We start from the raw sequence: 24193 nt of genomic DNA on the forward strand, positions 1-24193 counted from the left end.
TTTACAATTTGTTAAAAAAATTGAGACCAGTTTTCGTATGAGCATCTTCGTTGCACGAATGTGATTATGTAAAAATATATAATGGGAATATTTTTCGAACCAACCTGAGCTTTTCGCCTTAAATCTATAAATATGGTTTATATTCTAAGAGTGTTGAAAATTTCCATAGTATTTTAAAACAATATCATATACAATGTCCAGTGTGTCATTTTCAACCAGTGGGGTGTTTTCTTTCTTTCGCTATTTTATACATATTATCAATAAATCAACGCATATTTCTCTTTTACATACCTGATCATCTTTGTGTGTTCAAAATAAACCATTTTTATCACATTTCGTAATTTCATAATATGGACCTCACTTTCCTATCTACTTTATGAACCTCTTAAAGGTTCATAAAGTAGATAAATAAAAAATATATAGCTATCAATAATATCATGATTATAAATGCTTCATATGTGATTTCCGCCTCGTGCATTTCTGCATAGGCGTCCACTGTCCATTGCCTTGTCATGTATTAGGTAGTCATAAGTAGCACTGCGAAACATTTCATAACTAAGCATTTCAATCTATTACCGAATGTTACCCGGCCATATCTTTTCTTACTCTCTATCTTTCCTTCTACTGTTAGTTGCTGAAAAGCGTCCCGTTCTTTTTATAATATGTGCTCTTATATGCAGTATTTTTATTTTTTATGTTCAAAATTATATTGGAGGCTAGTTCTACGTCATGAGACGTATTCAGCTTTTGATTGATGTAGCCGGATTTCATAGAACATAATATGCCGAACATAACAATTAAGCATCTTGTATCACAAGATGAAATCCAATTTGCGATCAGACAGAAACTTACGAAGTTTCAAGAACGCATTTCTGGATGGTTGTTCGGTGCCCGTTATTTCAATCTCGTTGTTCTAACTATCATTTCGGTTGTCGAAGAGACAATCCAAATATTTAAACTGCTTGACTTGCTCGATTTCTTCTCCCGTTACGTATATCTTGGCATTGGGTTGAGTATTTCTACGTATAATCATGATTTTCATCTTCTTGGTATTTATTTTCAAATTCAACGCTTCACTGGCAAGAGTTAGGTCATTTAGAAGATATTTAAGGTAGTCGGTGTTATCTTACAGTATCACTGTCGTCAGCATACCTCATGTTGTTCATAAATATGCCGTTTATTTTAATATCCTTAAAATATTTTGCTAACTGATTTATGAATGCTCAGTCTACGTATAAATTAAACAACTTTGGATGTTTTTTTATCATTAGTTCGTATTTTATATTAATGAATCATCATCAGAATGACAGCCTGTAGCATCCGATATTGAACATAGAACTCCCTCAGTTGTCTCCACTGCTCCCGATCTGATGCAGTTTAAAACTAGTTTGTTTTAAATTGCTTTACACCATTCGCTCATCGTATCCAAGGATTGCTCATACCTCTCTATCTGGAATCTGAGACACCTCTTCAACATGCGTTGAGTCCACTCAACGTCATCGGTTCTCGTCATATATATTCCACTTCATATGTGCTATCTTTTCCACAGCATCTGTAATTCCTGTTCTGGCTCTTATAATGACATTTAGAACTCTATCTCTTAGCGCTAATCCAACATCGACTGCTCCATGGCTCGCTCAGCCACTCTGATTTAATTCACATATTTTTTAGTAAACTTTAAAGTTTCTGAATCATAAAACACTCAGGGCATATTTTGTTCAAAACCTTCCTTTTCAGATATATTGGTATCTATATTGGTTTTAAAGACAGACATGCTAATTTTATTCGTCTTTTATTTCGTAGGTTTGGTTATCTTGACCTGTTCAAAGTTCATGATCTAAATATTTCCATTATGTATTATATGCTAGATTTCTGCAACTTTTATGGATTCCTTGTTAGATACTGTTTGTCGTTTATCTTTTTAAAGGTAATTTTTAAACCTACCACGATTGACGCAGAGATTAGGTACTTAACAGCTCTTAAGCTTATTTGAAACCGTTTGGAACCATAAAAATACACTCTAATGTTAATGTTAATTGAAGTATTGGTAAAATGTTTTCGTATAATGTACGGTATGCGTCAGCTAGGAAGAACGGGCACAGATTCTCATATATATTCGTACCAGTTCAACCGGAAGCATCTTGCTACAAACCTCGACACGACATTTTGTTAAGAATATTACCCATTGAAGAATTACCGGTATCATTCTTCTTAGCTGACAATTGCTGTAACTATGATATTAAAAATTATTCAATTATATATAATTTTTTATACATTTTAACATTAAACTAATTCTTGCAGCAAGCAGCATTTGCTAAATTCCCAGATTTACGAAATTTCTCACTAGCCAACGTTGCGAGTGTTGACACAAGAAAAAGTTTGGTAAAGCATTTCGGTCCGCTAACGTGAGTATTTTTTTTTTATATCTCATATTAAGCATACTGATTATTGTTATTTATTATGTTATAGACGAGAAAAATTGGAGGCTATCGCTGTCTATTTAAATCTTGTACCTTCTCCTGAATTAGAAGAAGATTATAAGTGGTGTAGAACAGATGAAACATTTTTAAGGGAACTTTTGGTAAGTATATGACATTTGTCTTCCATAAAACATTTTTATACGATTATAAACAATACAGGTTTATTAACCTGAGGTTAGCGATTACATCAAACTCATCTTAGCTGTTCTTGCTAATTATTTTTAAGTTCTGTCCGGTTCCTAATGTTACCCAACTAGGACAACTTCTTTATGTCTGTGCCACACACTTTCTCCTTTATCTAGTCTATTTCTGTTAGTTGTGAGATGAAATATTTGTTGTTACATTATGCGGAGACCGGCAGAAGTCTAGGTTATTCTTAATAACGGACAAGCATTTTTTTTGTAAAAAAATTCCTGGGACGCGACGGATTGATTTTTCTTTCAGTTTAAATGTTCAATGTCAACTACCTTTAAGTATTGACGTCGGGTATTGTCTCTTCTTGTCATATGTCTTTGATGAGCGAGTGGATGTGACTTGCTAGGTGGTCGCCACCTACCTTAAACAATTCTGCTGGTATTTCGTCAACTCCCGGGGATTTATTGTTTTTCTGGGCCTTAATAGCTTCGAGAACTTCCTCTATGGTTGGAGCTTCTACTCCATTCTCTACTTCATTCTCTTCTTCGTAATTCGTCGTACCCATTTCATCTTCCATGTAATAATAAGCCACCGGAAGAGAAATTACAGAAATAATAAAAATAAAAAATGGAGTAAGACAAGGAGATGCGCTCTCAACGGTACTATTTATTCTATCACTAGACATGATAATAAAAAAGCTGTCAAACGCAAGGACTATAAACAAGAATGCAGTACAAATAATAGGATATGCGGACGATATAACTATAGTAGCAACAGAAAAAAAAGGCATTAAAGTAAACCTTCCAACAAATAGAAAACGAAGCCAAACTGAGAGGACTGGAAATAAATGAAAATCAAACACTATGCATGAACGTAAGCAAGAAAAAGAAGATACAAATGACAGAACTGACAATAGATGCACACAGTTTCGAAGAAGTTGAAACATTTAAATATTTGGGAGTACAAGTCAACAGAAGAAATGAAAGTGTAGATATAAAAAGAAGTCAAGAATATGCCGAAACACAAAAATGAAAATCTACAAAACGACCATAACACAAATAGTAGTATATGCTGCAGAAACATTTACATTAACAGCAAGAGAAAAAGAGAAATCCAAAGTTTTTGAGAAAAAGATTATCAGAAAAATACTGGGACCAAAGAGGGTGCAAGACAATGGATGAATCACGAAATACAAGAATGAATGGGTCAAGAAAACATAGAGCAATAAAAGCACATAATGTTAAGAGAGAAGAGCAGTCCTCTAAGAGTTATAACGGAATGGATACCACCAGGTAAAAGAACAAGAGGCAGGTTGGAGACAACAAGTGGAAGAAGACTTAAGAAGTATGGAAATTAAAAATATTGAAACGACGATCAAAGAGAAAGAAGAATGGAGAAAAGTAGTGAAAACAGCGAAGTCATACCAGAAACTGTAAAACCAAATCCAGAATGGGATGATCCCCCACAAAAAAAGGATCTTCAAGTGAAAACAGCTTCAGCTTCTTCGGAAGCGTATAACTGAAATATGAGTTAAATCTGGAGCTATTAAGGTTTAAAATATTTCCTGCAAATATAACTTTTGGAGACTTCGGTTATTGTATAATTAGCATAAAGTTGCAGCTATCAAAAAAGTTATGATAACTAATCCAGACCTATAACAGCTTGATCAACAAAAATAAAAAAATGAATAGTTAAAACTGCTTTACACTTCTGTTTGTTTCTTTGCTAGCAATTTAACCCTCCGTTCATCGGGTGACCATTCTGAAACACTTTCGGTCGGGTGTGATCTGTGAGGATCAAAATGAAATACCGCCTTCCGAGCAACAGCATACATTTTATTGCTAATTTCGCATCAACGTGTTTTAAACAAATCATTTACTATATAATGTTTATTACAGAAACAATTCCAAAATTTTTTGTAGTTGTATTAGGTAACTTTTAAAAATGTTTACAATTTCAACGCATATTTTTTCAAATTTGTGAACAGCGACTAAATAATGAAAAAAACAAAAAAAAACATTTGAAACTTTTATTAGAAACAAAGTACTACAAAAACATATATAAACTAAAAAATTAAATTATGGACACAAACTACATTGGTCAAACTTTGGTGATCAAATTTTCTATGCAATCTTTGCAGCATGCCATTATGTAACCTAGGTTTTTTTGGAATAATCTTCGCGTTTTGGAAAATTCTCCATCTGGGTTGTTGCCTTTGTAAATTACAAATGCATTAATTGCTGCGAGATTAAGGATATTATAAACTACTACCATTGGCCAACGTTTCGTATTTCTAGAAACATCTACTCCACTCTTTGTGGAATTATAAACAGTAATTATTTCTGGTTTTTTCTGATCACCAGTATCTTCATCAATCCGATCATCTCTGTGCACAGTGGAAACAGCAATCACATTTTTTCCTTTCTTCGGTATATATGATATGCTATCTTCGATAGCAGTCATATCGTTGCTAAATGCAAAAACTGAAGAATATACCTGTCTATTTTTAATTTGCGTTATTTCTGGCCAAGTGAAACAAGATTACAAGAAAAATACAACTAAGAAGCAGTGCAAATATTGTTACACATTTGATAGGGTGGGGTCTGTCAGGACAAACGGCCATGCAGCAGCTATTTGGAAATTTCAAAAACAGTTTTGTATAAAAAAAAACGAATGGTATTTAGTTTCTAGGAAGGTACTGAAAAGGTAGAAATTTAAAAAAATAAAATGAGAGAATTATCCAAAATTTTTATTTTGTCGTAGACTCACAGACCACACCTGATGAACGGAGGGTTAAGATAGTTAAAATTAGACATTGATTTTCATCACGTAGTTATAAAAAGCAATTGCATAGGCATTACACGAATCTGAATTTTAAAACGATTATATTTTTTATGAATATAATGAGATCATATTTATTCAATAGTATTGAATAGTATTGTTTATTCGATAGATGTATATGTCGGTGTTTTTGTTATATGGATTAATCTGCATTCTTTAACATATGTACGAGTAGTCATTTGTTTTACACACCTTTGTCTAGCGTCATTCATTTGGCTTTTTAGTTATTTAGCTCGGATTAGTTGATCATTGTTAAAAATATATGTTATCTATTTATGCATACAAACAATTTACATTAATGGGCATAAATAGTCAAGCACTAAAATTTTTCTTATAAGTCATATGAGCACAGAAAATTTCAGCAAGGTTTAATAAATAAAGCTAAATAGTTATTTAATTGTGTTTACTACCGATAAATCTTCAAATAGTGAAACAAAAAATTAATTGATCGAAGGGTCATTAAAATAAACATAAGTCTGAATTAAAAAAATTGAAATGAGAAAGGCCCTGAAATATGTTTTTAAGTCCTCATTTAAACTTTAATCTTCCCTATTGTGCTAAAGTGTGTAAATATTGTCCTAAAGGTTTTCTTTCGACCACTGTTTATTTAATTTTTGTTATTAGTGGGAATAAACCGCGGGTTAAATTAATTTCTTTTTTATTTGAGTGTTTTAAAAGGGTTATTTAATTTATTTTATCACGTTTAGTTTACTTCTAAAAAGGTGGTTGAAAAATACCTTCCTGTAATAAAGTCAGTGGCGGATCCAAGGGGGTCATGACCCCCCCCCCCCCAAACAAAATTAAATATCAATCAAATAATCCTACAAAAATAATTTAAAACCCATCAACCCTATAAGCAGGAAGTAAAGAAATTATTCAAACTCATTTATTCTAGGGGTAAGTGTAGAATTATGCGGAAGCCTTTTTACATTGCTCTTTAAAAAAATCAACAATTCTGAATACAGTAATACCTCGCTCGACTAACGCTACTCCGACTTCCGCGAATTAAAATTTTGCCAATTCGTCATCTGAGTGCCAGAGAATCGTTCGATTATCGATGAGATAGAATTACCGCCCACACATTATTGCTCATTCAATGTGCATGACATGACTTTTCGCACGTTTTTATTTTGTATTAGGTATTTCTTATCTTCAGTTTTGTCTGCGAATTGTGAAGCTCGTTGGGTTGAAAGGCATGAAGGTCATCTTCAGTTCCAGGGCGAATCAATCATCAAAATATACAACGCTCTTGAAATCATTTCTACGTGGAAGGACAGTAAAACGTCAGCTGATGCATTTTCATTAATGCAAACTATTAGGAGCCCAGAATTTCTCATTTCAGTAGTTTGCCTTAGTGATGTTTTAGGTACAACTGTATCACTTAGTCGTCTACTTCAGTCACCAACATTAGATTTGAAGAAGGCTACTGAGGCCATAGAGGACACTAAATGCATTCTTCAAAATAAAAGTTCAAATACTGAATCTGTTTTTAGCAAACTTTACTATGAAGTAAAGGAAATAGCTGAACAACTAAACATTGAATTGAAGATGCCTCGTATAGTTTCTGTCGTCAAAACCAACCTGCTAACTCTTGCGAAGAATATTTCCGAAGATCTATTTATTTACCCCTTTTAGACAATATCTTAACTGATTTAGAAGAACGACTTTCACCGAAAGTTATGAATCGATTTAATCTTCGAGTTGTTTTACCTAAAACTGATGACACACCAGAAGATAAAGTTGCATTAAAAAAATTTTGACACCTTCTAGAATATTAATGGACCATCTACTGCATATTTCACAGTAGAACAAGCGTGTTCACTGTGGATTCAAAAGTGGAAAACAGTCGTGCAAAATATCATATGTATGTATGCAAATATCAGAATATTTCTGCAAATATTAATTACACTGCCAGTCAGTGCAGCGTCTAAAGACTTGACTTAGAAATAGAACTTCGGAGGGAAGGTTAACTGGTTTAGTACTCATCAATGTGCATCCTGAAATTTCTCTAGATGTTGATGTAATCATAGAGCGATTTGCTAAATCGAATAGGCGAAAAGAATATTATAAAATTATATAATATTTACTTATCTTATGCTTATAGTATTTTTAATCATTGAACGTTTATTTACCACTCGTGGCAGGCTGTTGCTGACAATTCGTGAGAAAAATTTCAATACCGAGTAAAAAAACATTTCACTCACTTGTAGCCTAATATGCCTAATTATAGAAATAACTATTCTTAAATTGTATTATGTTTTTTGTTGAATAAATTAATTTAAATAAAATGCTGTTTAAACTTCTTCTTAAGGTTCCTTCTTTATTACGGAAGGGTGGCTATAACTACAGCAAATTGTTCTCTATCTTGAGCTGTTCTTAGTATCGAATGTGTGTCCATGCCTGTCCAGTCTCTTAAACTCTTCAGCCAGGAGCATTTTCTTCTTCCTGGACCTCTTTTTCGTTCTACTTTCCCTTCCATTATGAGTCGTAGAAAGTTATATTTTTCTCCTCTGTAATATGTCCTAGAGAACTCGTTTTTCTGTTGTTTACAATCTTTAGGAGTTCTCTCTCGGTGCTCCTTCTTCTCATCACCTCGTTGTTGATCACGTTCTCTGTCGACGAAATCTTCAGCATCCTTCGAAAAACACACATTTCAAAGGCTTCTATATGCCTCATACTTGTAATTCCGAGAGTTCATGTTTCCACTCTTTATAGCAATAAGGAATTAATCAATGTTTTCATAAATTAATATCGGATATCCAACGATAAGATAGAGTTTATTAGGAATGTTTAATACATTTATTATTATTTACACTTACATTGAGTTATTGCATTCTTGATTTTGTAGCCATAGGATAGGTGGGTTTAAATTAATTGTCTTTAAAATACCTAGTTTAAATTGACACTCCTTGATTTTTCAGTATTTATATTTTAATAACTTTCCTTTGGTTTAATAGTCTTGCACACTTGATTTTACTGTCATAGAGTACGTGGGTATAAATTATTGTTTTTTGTTTAAGTTTAAGACCCCTTAATGTTGTACCCGTCTTTGCATCCGTAGGGTATTTGGCTTTTAATAATTTCTCATTAGTTTAATATATCGCTTAAAATAATTATTGAGAAAAAAGTTTCCTTACATGAGGCACAAATCATATCAATCGTAAAGGTGCAAAAATCTAAATCCTATATCAAAATCACCCTCAAGACCCATAACCCCCCCCCCCCCAAAACTATTTCTGGATCCGCCACTGAATAATTCTAGGTGCACTATTTTTATGGTATAACTATGAAACCACCTTTATTATTTTTCTTTTGGTTCTTCCCTGTTGGGCAATACAGGAAAAGTGTTGTACACGCAATTTTTTATTGGTCTTAATAATTTTGTTCTTGTTCACCACCAGTGGATTCTATTCGTTTGTCATATTTATATTTGCTATTCCTGTATATTTAATTCTTTAAAATTTGTTGATATTTTGTCTGATCTTGATTTCCTATTCACTGAAACATTCCTGTTATGTTAACTTTAGCTTTCTATTTATTTTGATGTCTGAGATCTATTTTACAGTAATTTATATTGCTTTGGTGATAATATTAGTAAGTTCGTTTTTGTTCTTTGTGTTATCTGGGTCTGTTTGATCCAAGATCTATGTTATCACTGAAGCTGAAGATTATTCTATTTCCTGCCCATTGTTGTTTCCTACACCAAGTATAGAATTTTTGTACCCTGTAGAAGTTTATACAGGTATTTTGCTTGGTGTATCCTAAATATACCAGGGTCTCCTATTGGTTGCCCATATAGTTTTTTCTTTGTCTAGCGGTGCAGTGCCTCACAATCGCATAATGCATGTTTCACAGTTTCTAGTTCCTTGTGGCAGAGTCTACAGTTAAGTTCTCAATGTAAAAACTTATTGTATTTAGGAATTTTCTTACTGGTGCGTCCCGGTCAAAATTTCCTGTTGCTGTACTCAGTTTATTTCTGCCCATATGGAACCTGTTCTTTTTGTATATGTACATAATCCACCAATGAAGATTTTCCCATATGTTTTTTTATAATATTCCAATATCACTTATGACTTTCTCGGTTCCAGTCCTTTACAGCCTTCAGATTACCTTTGGTGCTACCAGGGTCACAGCTGGTCCATTTGGTTCGTTAGATCTTCTTTTATTAAGTTGATTTGCTTTTTCGTTGCCTCGATGTCCTGATGTCCTGGTACCTAGACAAGCTTAACCTTGTTCCAGTCTCCCAGTTTATTCAGTTCTTCGTAACAGTCCCACACCCGTTTGGACGTCACTTCCTAACATGCCCCCTCAGTGCCCCCTGACTGTCTGACAATATATGGATCTGCTCTTTTCAAGAGTTCTCTCATTATTTTTCCCTGTACATTGCAGTATTGCGTGAATCTCCGCTTGGAAAACGATGCAATTCCTTCCCAAATCACAGGTTTCGCTAAGTCTTGCATATTCCTGCTCCCACACCTTTTCCAGTGTTGGATCCATCTGTATACTAGATCTGACCCTATTGGTTGTGGTATTCCCTGTTTCTTTATATATCCCTATCTGGAATAGACTCCCTGTAGGAATTCTTAAAATTATGTCTTTTGTCATGCCATCCGATTCAACATTAAAGATGTTCTTCGTCGCAGTTTCTGCGAACAGAATAAAACTTCGTTGTGATTGTTTTATTCTGTAGGCTCCCAATCTTGTCTTTTCTTGAACTCCAAAATGCAAGAGAGACAAATATAGTAGAGTCTCCATAGCTACTGTTGGAGTCTTGCAAATGGCACCAGTTATCCCCAGGCACAAAAACAAGTCTTTGCATCTTGCTTAGTTTGGCTTTTGCATATGTTTGAAGTGTGTTATTCCACCACATCGTCGCAGTATAGGTAATTGAGGGTCTGATAAAGTTCGTTTATTTAACTAGTTTTTTCTTGCTATTGATAATCTCGTAATTTTATTTGTTCCTGATCCTGTCTGATGCCACTTTGAAACTTGCCTTTTTATACTTGTACAACAGATAAAATATACATTTTTATAAAATTGAAATTTACACTCATTAAATATTACTTCCCTTTTCAGATTTCCCGCCATGAAAAGAGAGCATCCCAGTTGGAAGCTCTAAACGAAATGCCGCTATACCCTACAGAAGATATTATTTGGGACGAAAATATTGTACCGACTGCCTATTTCTCCGGTGAAGGTTGCTTAGCTCTCCCAAAGCTCAACTTGCAGTTTTTAACTTTACATGATTATCTTCTGAGGAATTTTAACCTATTTCGGCTTGAATCGACATGTAAGTATAATTTTTAAACCAATTTTATAAAAAAAAAAAATAATAATATAGTTACGGTAACAAGCCTTCGATACCCTTGGCTTCTAAGTCAAAATTAATAATAATATATTAGCACTTCGAGCCTAGTAGACTCATGGCTAGGTTTACAATCTGCCTTAATTTCAGTTTGTTCTTCGCTTTTTCTTTCCAATTGCTTACATTGGGCTACCTCAGGTCGCCATTAACTTCATAACTCCATCTAGTCCTAGGCCTCTCTTTCTATTTTTATCAACTATTGTAGCGCTTAACAAGATTTTTGGCATTCTAATTTGGGCCATTCTTTGGACATGTCCTAACCATCTAACTCTTTGTGCTCTTACTACTGCAATTATATTAGGCTGTTTATATAATTATTCTAACTCTTTGTTTGTTCTTCGTGTCTACTGAGTATTTATTATTTTTTTGCCAAATATCTTTCGAAGTATTTTTCTTTCCCATAATTGTTATCATTGATCGCTCAGTTTTTGTCATAGTCCAGGTTTCAAAAGCATACTTTATTATTGGTCTTATTACAATTTTATACGATTTTAATTTAGCTGCTTTGGATATATTTTAGCTTCTGAGTATTTTATTGAGTGCATGCATGCAACGATTTCCTAGCAGTTTTTGTTTATTTATATATTTATAAACCACTTTTGTTTATTTCCTCCCGGATATTTGGTTTACTCGAAAATATAGTCCGTAAATATTCAATGTCTCTCTACCTATTCAAATTTATACATTTTTCCTTTATCTGTAGTCATAATTAAATATTGTCCTTGTTCAAATTCCTCGTCCGACCATTCCATGTGCTTAGTTTTTGTTGCATATACATGATCGCGTATAATGCTTGATCGTGTATAACGTCTTCAGATCCAGGCTTTTTCCGGTCGTGGTAGATGATTTTTTTGCACTGATGATTTTGTAGCTGATACTCTTCTGACAAGTGAATCAGCTTTTTTATTGACGTATATTCCCCGGTGACCTAGAAGGTGTACCAGTGTGACACTGTTATGTTCCGCCAGTCTGTCAAGTTCTCGGCAGTTCTCGTCATACCCACACTAGCCTAGAGTTCACTTTAGTGCTTCTAAGAGCCACCATGACCGCTTGATATCCATATATTGATCCCCTTCAGTTCAAAAGCCCTTACGATAATTTATCTTGCGCAGTGGAAGATTGCATAAATCTTTACAACCCAGGTACGTGTACTTCTTTAATTTTTCACGTCTGATTGCCTCCTACCAGTAGAGCTTCGTTAGAATTGTTGTTCTTATGAATTTTGCAAACTTGATTTATTTGATATTGGGAAGAGTTCATATTGTCCATTGCATCTTAATATTTTATTCGTTGTTCTTTCTACGTTTTTTTAATTATCGGCTAATATTGCAGTGTTATACGCACACCTAATATTGTTAATTAAAAAACCATTCACTTGTATCCTTACTTTTTCATAATAATTTCCAATACGCATTCCCTAGTGTAAGCGATAAATAATATAGATGGCAATATTACTCCCATTATAATTTCGAGTTCTTCGGATATTTCACTCTTGTTTTAAAACATTTTTTGGTTTTTTCATTAACATTCAGTATTCAGTATTGTATGCAACTTTCACGCCGCATACAATAAACATTTAATTTTTCACTTATTGAATAAATAATTACTTTTTTACTGGTATTGATGTATAAACACAAGGTTTTCTCAAAATGCAAATGGATTAATAATATTAACAATGTTTAACAAATACGTAATAAAATATGTGTTAAAATGTTCACATTCGCTTATTCTAAAGTCCGGGTTCTTCAATTCTGATGATGTTTTCCATGGCTTCTTAATATTTTATGGAATAAATATAAAACAGAAAGATTTGCAATTTTTTATAAAATATTTATTTTCAATATTTCCGGAAATTTTAACAATGCAAACTACGGTAAAGGGAATTAGTTTGTGGTTTAGGTTAGATAAAATAATTAAAATGGGAAAGTCAAAAAATGCCGCAAATCAATATAAATTGTGTCAACGTAAAATTTGTAAAGAATAAATTTGGGAGCAACATGTAAATTATCAAGAACAAGGTAAACATTTTGGTTTTATAATTCTAATGAAGTTTTGTATTTAATGCGCGATGTCTCGGCTTGGTTTAGATATTTTATTTCTAATTTTGACACAATGGACATTTCAGCAATAAAAAGATGTGTCCGAATTCTTAATTTTAATTATAAACAAAATGATTTTTTAAAGTCGTATACTAGTCGTCGGATATTTTTTTCTAATTAAAATTTTTGTAACACATTTTTGAGGCTCTTTTTAACCAACTTTTAAAACTTGAAGAAAACTTTAAAGAAGAAGCTTTCTGGAAAGTTTCAGATTTCCAAATTGGATGGTCAATAAGTTATAGCAATTTTTATCCGACGCGCGAGTAGCGTCCAACCTCTTTTATTCAAAGTAAAAAAAGTGCGAACGAAAATGTGGTAGATTAGGATTTTTACCAAGGGTATTATGTTTACCCAAAATACCATATTCGTGGAAAAGTTCTTGTTTTTCGACCAACAGATAAATTATTCGTAGTTGGCATTTTAACTCAAATTTTTTTTTTATTTTTCTAATTTATTTAAAAGTCTGCAAGATAAGATACAAAAAAAGTTGTACAGTAGGCGGTGCTGTAGACTAGCGCGAAGCTTCATACTATGTTTCTGTATTTTTAAATTTTAAAAAAATTATGAAACATTTCAAAAATCAAAATAACAAATTATGGTCAGTTTTGACATTTTGTATATCCAACGGCCACCCGCTCGTTAGGTACACAAATGGACTCTTCAGCTGTGACTGTATAAATATGAAATTTTTTTAAATGTTTTACCAATTATATTTATATGAAATTACATTTATATGAAATTATGAAAATATAAATAAATGTCAGTTGATAGTAATTTTAATTAATATATAAACTAAATAAGATATTTAAAAATAACAAATTATATTTAAAAAAAAAAGTGGAACAGTAGGCGGTACTGTAGACTAGCGTAGATCTTCATACTCATACATTGTTTTTTGTATATTTAAAATTTGAATAATATATTTAAAATTAAATAAAGTAATTTTATTATTTATTAATTGCTTATATTTTAAACAAATTCAATAAATCATTATTTTTGCTCCTAACGCTACCTGTTAACGTATTAACAAAGCAAACGTTGTTTACTTATGACACACCTATCAAATTCAGACCGAATATTAATGATAAAATATAAATAAATATCATTTGATAGTAAATTTAATAATTATATAAACTAAATATGTTTAAAAATAATAATTATATTTATATGAAATTATTTTAAAACGAGAATTATTATAAAAATTTAAACAGATGATTTAATGTTGTTATTAATCGGATGACATCTGTGACTTTTACTAAATTTTGACAATCGTTACGAATCGAATCTTTTATTGACAGATATTCTTTTAATTTTTTTACTTCTCATTTAATGTCTATATTTTGTTAGTTATTTTTCATGCAGTTTTTAATTTAAACCTGCTTAGAGTAAATATATGATGACCAGAAACGAATTGATCGGGAGTAGTGAATCGATGTCAAGAACCGCTATTCTATGACGCTACCCATGACGACGCCTTCTCGTGGCGCTAGTTCCGTGACGTTCGCCTCAGAATTTTACTGTAGAGAAAAAAAGTAATAGAAGGCCTAGGAATGATTGTATATGATACTGTAAGAATCTTTTTTTAAGAATGGAAAAGACAAGTATTTTTGAAGTGTGTTAAAATTTTTTAATTCCTAGCTGAGCGTTTTCGGATTACAAATCCATCCTCAGATCAATGGTCTGAGTGTTTAAAAGCACCACTACTAGAGAGGGATCCCATTAGTTGGAAAAATCCGAATTTTTTTTCTTTTTGAAAGGTTAAAAAAACTCAAAAAGTTTCTTCGAAAAAACACATAAAATACAGAAACATTAGACTCCACAAAAAAACACATTAAAAAATTTGTTTATGGATTTGGTTGGAACACATTTGGTTGAAGTTAAAGGGACAGACAGCTGTCTTTTCTTTTGTCTATAATATTTCTTGCTGCTCCAATTACTTTTGTCTTGATCTCTTCCCAATGTCCTTAGGTGAATATACTGCCTGTATTTGTCAGTGTTTGTGTTATTTGTGTCTCATTTACGTATTATATATTTGCATATATTTTAATACAACACTAGTGTTTGTTTCGTTTATTATTTTTTATTAATACAATTTTAATGATTAATTACATTACATTTTCAGATGAAATTAGACAAGATATTGAAGATGCTGTCAGTAGATTGTGTCCCTGGTAAGCTTATAATAATTCATATTAAGTTTTTAAAGTACAATATCTATCGCACTCTGTTTAAATATAGATAAGAGAAAAAGTTTAACTTTTTTAAGTTGATACATTTATATAAGCAAACAATTAGAGGAAAATTGTAGACAAATGTTCAGAAATCAAAATTATGATGCTTAGGTAGAGAGATTTCAGTCATCAAATATCTAATACGCAGCAAGCTATTTGAATTCATTATTACATCTTTAAAATCTCATATGAATTTTAAAGTTCTGAATAGAATATAATATTTTATATATTTACTGATTCGTCAGCAACGCATTTATCTTAATTTCATTGTAATGTTTTCTCTTTTTTTTTTTATTTCATTTGCCAAGTGTTCGACAAAAAAAACCGTCCGTCCGATTGCTTTGAAATCTCCATAACAGAATGTTTTTCTACGGGAGGGGGTGTTAACCCACTGCCCAACCCCCAACTTGGAGGATCAGTAAACGACTTTTAAAATATCCAAAGCTAATCCGAGTATATTAGAAATTTTTTAAATGTTTTTATTTGATATATTAGAAATACAATTATTTCTAAATGTATAATATTTTTAGGAAAGCTGAAGATGGAAATATATACTGGGGCGGTTGGGCTCGAATGGCACAGCCTATCATCAATTTTGCCGTCGTCGAAGTTGCGAAACCTAACATTGGGGAAAAACGACCTAGTAGAGTTAGAGCAGATGTTACTGTTAATTTGGCAGTAAGACCAGAAATAAAAGGGGAATGGGAGAATCTACGTAAACATGACGTATGCTTTTTGGTAACAGTCAAACCAACAAATCCAATAGGTAGGTTCAATTTAGTGTCAATAATTTATTACAAACCATTTTTAATAATCACGGAAGGAAAGCAGTTAAATAACCAACTAGAAGAGAACAGCAGGTTAGCTATTGGCATATTAATAATGTCGACTCTGTCGTCCAGTAATCGAAACCCACTATATGCTTAAATAAATCAGATTGCGTTACAAAGAGTTTGCCTGAACACATACCAAAGCTAATATCATGGCATTTGGCCATCTTGCAGCACTGCACGTTACGTTTAGTCAACTCCTTCCCATTGTTTTATAAAGGTCTCTTCTTCTTAGTTCAGGCGAGACTCGTTAATCTCCGTTTTTCCTTTAAACTCCAGTAAGTCCTGTGGCCTTAACGAAGGCCAGCAGTTTCCTTACTGGTCGTTTTAGGATGTTTTCTCGTTTAAACCTCAGTTGAGCAATAAGGTCATTTAAACAAGTAACATAATGAGTACATCGCTTGAATGTCTTTATCTTTCCGTGTTAACTTGTAATCGTCATTTTGGACAAAAAGACACTAAGAAAATAAAAAAATAATTCTAAGAAATAGGGACTTCCTCGGCTTTAAATTGAAAATATTATATATTCAAAAAATATTTCATTAGATGGTTATTTCAACTATATAACTTAATAATCGTTTAAAAATTATTTTCAGTATTACTAGCTTTATCGATCTTAAGCTACGGTAATCTTCAGTCTAAATTTTTTTAAATTTTGAGCTCTTGTATGAAAATGATCTTACATTTTGTTATCGATAAATCAATAAAAATAATAATTTGGGGCTAAGTTGCCAGGACCTCATCACATATTTAATGTCTGAAGAAATTATGTCCCTACTTAAGGCATACTTAAATACTTATTTTACATATTTATTAGTCTGCATACTTTGTATTCAGATTTTTTGCATACAGAAAAATCTGTTTTCTGAAGAAAAATTTGTTTTTCATAAAACTATTCATTCTTCGCCTCTTGATACATTATTCTGGATAGGATGAACGTGATCAGATTGATATCCGCGTTTTTTAGGTTAGGTGTAATTCTTGTTCCGTTTGAAAGCGTACCATTCACTACCATGTTAAATATGTTCAAATCTTTTACTTTCAACGATATATACAAATAGATCTACTTTAGTATAGATTTAGTTCTTTTTAGGGTATCTATTTGAGTATCCGTTTCAGATGTTAGCGAAAAGCAAGCATATGAAGTCTAGTTATTATTTTTTGAAGCCAGGAGATTCTTCTTCTTTTTGGTCCCCCTTTGCAATAAACTGTTCCTTGTAAAATCAACTGAAGCACTCCGTATCGCAGTTCGTTTTACATAACGTGACCTAGAAATTCCAGCTTGCGTGTTTTAATTTTCCTATTCTTATAACGTGGTTATCCACGTTAGTAATATGATCAAGAAATTCTTAGATTGCTCATGTAACACTACATTTAATGTACCTACATAAAACTACATAAAATGCCTCCATTTTCTTTATAGATGATTAAGAAAGTGTCTAAGTCTCCACTATGTATAACAGGAAAAAAACACATAACAAGATCATTTTGCATTTAGTTTTCAAGAACAGGTCTCGGTTTCTGAACGTTTAGGTTTTACTATAGGCTGCTTTATTTCTATCGAATGATCCCACTGGTACGATCAATCACCTAGATGTTTGAGATTTGGTTACATAGAAGAATGCTCCGAATACCCTGGACAGCGATGCAGATCAACAAAGCTGTGTTAAATAGAGCAAATGCCGTTCGTGAGTTATTGAAAACTATTCAAGTAAAAAAATTTCATACGTAGTGCATATTCTTAGAGGAGACGGGTACACAATCCTTCAGTTTATCATGAAAGGCAAACATTGAAGGCCGCAGAGGAAATGAAAGGAAGCAGGTGTCCTGGCTCAAGAACATTCGCGATTGGACAGGAATATGCAGTGCCTAACAGTATTCCGTGTAGCTGAAAACCGTGAACAAAATGCCAATGTAATTTCCAACGTTAGGAGGATCTAATATGGCGCCGAATGAACAACAATGTACACTAAAAATAAATATTTTCAGAGAAACTGCCAGAGAGTCTCTAAACAACTGACCTAAAATCTTATAAAGTTTTGCAAAAAGATATTATAAGCAACACACATACAATATAAGTTTGTTTCTTTGTTTTCTAGTGTAGCACTTTTGAGTATAGTTGAGTATAGGCTACACTGGCTAGTGTCAAACGAAAATCAGGATTGTGTGACTAAACAAAGGAAGGTTCTAGTGTAGTTAACCTTTGAGTTGCCGTTTAAGTCAGGTTATTTTACTACTTTTATCTTTAGATTTTGTTTTCTTCTACTTTCGTTTTTCCTTCATTAATTATTTAAATAAACTGTATTATAATTAGCTAGGTATCTTTTTTAAAAAATTTTATAAAAAAAAAAAATTTATCAACTCAATTTAAAAGAAACAACAAAATTAAATTAAATAAAAATGTGTAGGAACTTTAGTTTTTAAAATTACTAAAAGCTTTTTAAAGTTTTTAAATTGAAATTAAACTAAAAACAGAAAGATATTTTTTTGTAAACAAATATATTTGACAGCTAAACAGTTATCACTCGATTGGATGATACTGCGCAAGACGAGTATAGTCACCCTATCAAAAGCAGGTGTAGATTTATCTACAATATATACAGTCCATCTAATTTACAAACCGTTGCACGTCATTATCTACGTCAGAGATCGAAGTTGACATAGTTGCCAATGTATAAAAAAATCCTGAATTCATTTTAAATCAAATAGGTCACATAATTATTATTATACTCTTTACAACGACTATTTAAATTCTTACGTGACATTTTTGAAATAAAACACACTAATTTTGTTCTAAAAAGAACAGATTTTATTAAATAGGTAAAAATATAAAACAAGAGGTATTCACTTTAAAATTTAAAACAATAAAGTACAAAAAGTGTCAACACCGCAACTGTCAAATAAGTGTTACCAATTTATGCCAAAATTTCACCTTCGTTCGATTACAGTTACAGTGTGTTCCGAATAAATTTTCTTCATAAAAACGCTTTATAATGCATTTATACAAATTAAATGAAACATATTGTTGTCTATTTCTTTAAGTTAACATTAATAGAAATCTTTAAATATTGGTTGTACGCGTATATAATAAAATATGTCTAGTGGCTGTAATGCCAGTGTACTCGGCAAAGTGATTCTAAAAAAGAACACACCTACCGCCTAAATATTTCGTGTTGGTATCATGTGACGTCACGGGCTATGACGCCGATGACGTGCAACGGTTTGTAAATTAGATGGACTGTATATATATATATATATATATATATATATATATATATATATATATATATATATATATATATATATTATTTTTTAAATAAAAGTTTTTATGATTCATGGTATACAGCCAACTACAGGAATTTCATTTTCCTTGTGGGTTCAAAATGTTTTTTCATTATTTTTAGGCACAAAATATGACTACAAAGAACCATTTTTATCTCAAGTTGGCTTACATTGTATAAGAGGTTGTGAGGTAGAAGGAATGTTGGACTCAAATGGGAGAGTTATAGAAGACGGTCCTGAACCAAGACCAGTTTTACCTGGAGATCAGAGAACTTACAGGGTATGGTTAGATTGCAATCAGTATCGAGACGATATGAACAATACTAATCAAGGCAAGGAGGATGTATATGAAGGTATGTATGAATTGTATCACTTATTTTTTCCCATATTATTGGTAAACAATAAAGCCATTACTTTATACTCGATCCACCCGATAGTCATCCCAGGCAGATAAACACTGCCTGTAACGACTATCGGGTGGATCGAGTAGCTTGGTTTTTATCACAGCCGGTCCCAAGTCTGGATAAAAGTGAAGGGTTGATAGGCAAGGTTAGCAACCTGCCTATCTTAAAAAATAATCAGTGCTCAAAGAACCGGTCAATCAGCCTCGGAAACAGGACAGAACCAAATGATGACGAAAACGGCGAGAAAAAGGACAACGAGAAAGAATATGTTAAGGATAGCATGTTGGAATATCAAATCAAGGATAAACAGAGAACAAGAAATAATTATGGAACTGAATACATACAAAATTAATCGATTAAGCAGAGTTTCAGAGCCAAGAAAAAAAGGTAAGGGAACTGTAAAATATTCAAATTTCATATTGGTATACAGCGAAAAAGAAAAAGGAGAATATGCAAGCTCAGGAGTTGGTATACTCATCCACAAGAAATTTGAAAAAAGTATAGATGATGTACAATATATTAACAACAGAATACTTCAAATGACACTCAAAATAGATAATAGTAAAAAACATTTAATATCGGTATATGCTCCAGATACAAGTAAGACCAAAGTAGTAACTGAAGCCTTCTACAATACATTACAAGATCATATGAATACAATTAATATACATGAAAAAGTTGTAGTTCATTCGTAATCGTATCCGAACTTGAAGCTTTTCGGTTTTTTAATCTTTAAGTTAATTAAGAAAATTAGTTTTTAAGTGATGACATGCACTTTACTTTAAAATAATACGAATTTTTTTGTTGTTGTTGCTGTGGACATAAAAAGATAAATAAAAGTTTAGCCAGATGCAATTTTTATGTTCCAATTTATTCCTTATTTATTAACTTCCTAATTAAATCGTAATTTTTAGAAAAAATCTATGTAATATTATTTGAAACTGAAAATATTGTATATTGATTAGGTAGTATATTTCGTCTTGTATCAGCCGTGCTTTTTGACATGTAGTTTATACTTAAGATATACCGCAAAAATCCAGTGTGGTATAGTCAGGTGTTTCCTACACAAAAAAGAATAAATCACATTATGATTCGTGAACCTTGTTTTTAATCATGTGTTGAAGTTCCAGTATATATTAGATCTGACATAAATCATGTTTGAAAATAATTTTCAAGGAGCTACACAGCCCTTTAAATATGGCACTTCAAGATCGGTTTATTTCAAATATATTCAGAATGTTTGTCTCCTAGTTGATAATAGTTTTTACATATATTTACTTATTTAGTATAGCGTATATGTCATATGGCATGAATACATTTTTAATTATTATCATAGATCATAAGTAAGCCGGGTATCGGATATTTTTAATTTCTTTAAGTTATAATTTGTCCTGAAACTTCTTTCTTGTAGTATAATATTATTTATTATAGGTAATGTGAATTAAAAACAATTGCAGTTGAAAATACGCTTATTTTGACGTTTAGATTTCCACTTCGAAAATCGTTCTCATAGTATAAATTTTAGAAACAAATTACAGTAGAACCTCTATAAGTCGAATATCAAGGGAGACGCCAAAAATTTCGAGTTATACAGTTTTCGACTTATGGAGGATTTTGATTCGACATAAAGATGTTGAGATTCGTTCTTACTAATTTTGAGTTAGAGAGGTAAAATAAATAAAAATTCATAAATATAGGTAAAATAAATAAAAGTTACAGAGTTAACAAACATATTTTTATTAATTATAAATCAACATTATTTTAAAACATCCTTTTGTGTGTATGTATGTGTGGGGTATCATGGCATCAGACAAAATCTATTTACCATAAAACATGAAAATTATTAATTATTTGAAATGTTTCATGTTGTAATATCTTTAAAATATAACACTATTTTTGCATTTCTGATAAAATTTATGAGGGAATCAAGTACCGATTTATCTAAGGAAGACAGGAGAGCTGTAATATTTAGCGGCAATGGAAACGCATTGTGAATTAGTCCTTGATACAGAATTGAAGAGAACCGAGAGTTCAGAGAACATTCGAGGAATATGTGATTTAGTTAGATCACCAAAATAGATACGTTGTCGCAAATACAAACGGGGGAGTGAAGTATTCCAATTTTATATAAGTAGGATGGAAAGCGACCATGGTTTAATTTTAAATGAGCCAGTAGGTCAGTATTGACATTTGTGCTCTAGTATAATTAAAGGTGAAATGAGAAATGTTTTTTGGAAGTGTAGGGTTAAAATAATCATTTGTAGATTTATTTGTAATTCTTTTGTAATTAACTTCCCATTTATAACTGATGTTAGGTTTGAGAGCATTATTCAAATATTTTAAATTAAATACTTTGTCAATATGGTGGCAACTGTGGGTACTTTTTGCGGCCATATCCGCAATTTCATTACCTTCGACTCCGCAATGTCCTTTCGTTCAAATAAACGAAACAGTTGCATTATTTTGCTTAAGATCCATAATTTATTTTTTATGTTCAAAATTAAGGCATTTTGGAATTGATTTAGTGGGTAGAGATAGTTCAAACACTCCTGACTATGGAGCTGCGCGAAGGCGGAGTCAAATTCACGTAAAGGCAGAAAGATTCAATTGTAAGTGGAATTATACAGTGCATAGTACAATGCGTTTCGCATGGAAGTGGGGACTAAACCAAATTTCGTCTACTGCGCCGTGGTCAGGAGTGCTTGCACTATCTCTAACCGCTAATAGCTTGTAATGTTGACTTTAGGTCTGAAATTATTGAAATATTCATGCAGGTTTGAGTTGCACACCATTTTAATGCCTTTTCAATGACAAAGAACTCAGCCGTACTTTTATTGATACCAAAAGCCACCACATCATAAGCCCCTTTAAGGTCCACAAAAAGACATAACATGTACCTATATATTGTTTGATAGACACAATTGTGCGTTTGTAACTAAATCGGAGATTTTATTTTATTTTATTTTATTGCAAATCCATACTAATTTTTTGTTAAAAGTGATCTGCTTTCAACAAAATGTTCGAGTCTAAATTTTACAAGCCTTTAAACAATTTTTGTGTAATACATGATAATAATGTATTGTACTAATAGCTGATGGGATAGATGAGGCCAAAGAACTTTTAAATCAGCTCTACCTTTCCTCGCTAGAAGGGAAATTGAAAATAAATATATCTAAAACCCAGATGATGACAAATCTTGTAGTCAGCGAAGATATATGCGTAGGAACAAGATCCATAGACCAGGTAATGGCCTATAAATACCTAGGTCATGAGATTCGCATAGGAAAAGATATCCAAACCGTTGAGCTTCTCCGTCGTATAAGACTGACTTGGGCAGCCTTCGGCAAGCTGAACCATATTTTCAAATCGTCTGATATACCAATATACCTTAAAAGAAAAACGTTTAATTAGTGTGTTTTGCCAGTGTTAACTTACCGTGCGGAAACGTTGACCATGACAGGGAGAACAGTTCAAAAGATCCGTGTGTGTCAAAGGGCGATGGAGCGTGCTATGTTGGGCATTTCACTACGAGACAAGATCCCAAATCGTCAGCTACTACAAAGAACAGGAGTGGCTGATGCAGTAGAGAGAGTAGCAACACTGAAATGGAACTGGGCAGGTCACGTGGCTCGAATGACAGATAATAGATGGACAAAGCGGATACTGGAATGGAGACCAAGAGATGATGCCTACCGAAGCAGAGGTCGTCCACCAACACGTTGGACTGACGATCTAAAACGTTGTCATAGGAATTGGATGCAACAGGCACAAGATCGAAATAGATGGAAAATTATGAGGGAGATCTATTTCCAGCAGTGGATAAGCGAAGATTGAATGATGATGATAATAATGAAATAGGTCGGTAGGACGAAGTTGTCAGGTTGTTTCTTAGGTTTTAGTAGAAGACACACTACTATATTTTTAAGACTATCTGAATACTTTTATTTCAACCACCAGTCATTAAAAATTTCTAAAAGAAGTTTATCACTTTCAGGTAATTTGTTTATTATCGTATAAGTGAACCCGTCAAGTCCAGGTGCAGTATTTTTTGATTTTATTAAGGCTAATTCTAATTCCGAAAAGCTAAAAATTTTTGAACGAGTGTCCGTGTCTTGGTAAAAGTGAAATTGATTAATGTTATCGATAAAAATTGGATCCGAAGCTTTGATCTATAAAATTTCGTTAAGTATTCAATGCTGTTCTTGCCTTATTCAGGGGAACCCATTAAGCGCATGTAGTATTGTTCAAGTCTTATAACTAATGGTGAGAGTCTATGTCCGGCATGTTTGCTGCTAGCAGAATAGTTCTACGTTCCTTGCTATGTTTCCCACCATTTTTTAAAGTTATATTCTTATCAGGAAGACATTTAAAAAACAGTCTCGTTTGTCAGGTAAGATATTGTCAGGTTCGTAACCATGTAATAAATCACTTTTCCATTTGTGACAGGTTTCAATGTTGACACTTCCATTTTCCCCACAAACTTTTTTAAAGCCAAGTTCATGTATTCTTCTGAACTTTTCTAGCCA

The 24193-nt window shown here is 32.4% G+C and overlaps 1 protein-coding gene across 2 annotated transcripts in view; it reads left to right on the top strand.

Moving 5' to 3' along the window:
• LOC140443592 (RNA helicase aquarius) overlaps positions 1 to 24193 on the top strand; it is a 202574-nt gene that overhangs the window by 128404 nt on the left and 49977 nt on the right. For both annotated transcript variants that reach the window (XM_072534941.1, XM_072534942.1), the window contains 6 exons: positions 2302 to 2405; positions 2470 to 2581; positions 10533 to 10746; positions 15043 to 15091; positions 15682 to 15917; positions 19386 to 19616. In XM_072534941.1, the coding sequence (XP_072391042.1) occupies positions 2302 to 2405; positions 2470 to 2581; positions 10533 to 10746; positions 15043 to 15091; positions 15682 to 15917; positions 19386 to 19616 (946 nt within the window). The remainder of the gene's footprint in view (positions 1 to 2301; positions 2406 to 2469; positions 2582 to 10532; positions 10747 to 15042; positions 15092 to 15681; positions 15918 to 19385; positions 19617 to 24193) is intronic.

This window comes from Diabrotica undecimpunctata, chromosome 6 (assembly GCF_040954645.1).
Source record: "Diabrotica undecimpunctata isolate CICGRU chromosome 6, icDiaUnde3, whole genome shotgun sequence".
In the NCBI taxonomy this organism is placed as follows: domain Eukaryota; kingdom Metazoa; phylum Arthropoda; class Insecta; order Coleoptera; family Chrysomelidae; genus Diabrotica; species Diabrotica undecimpunctata.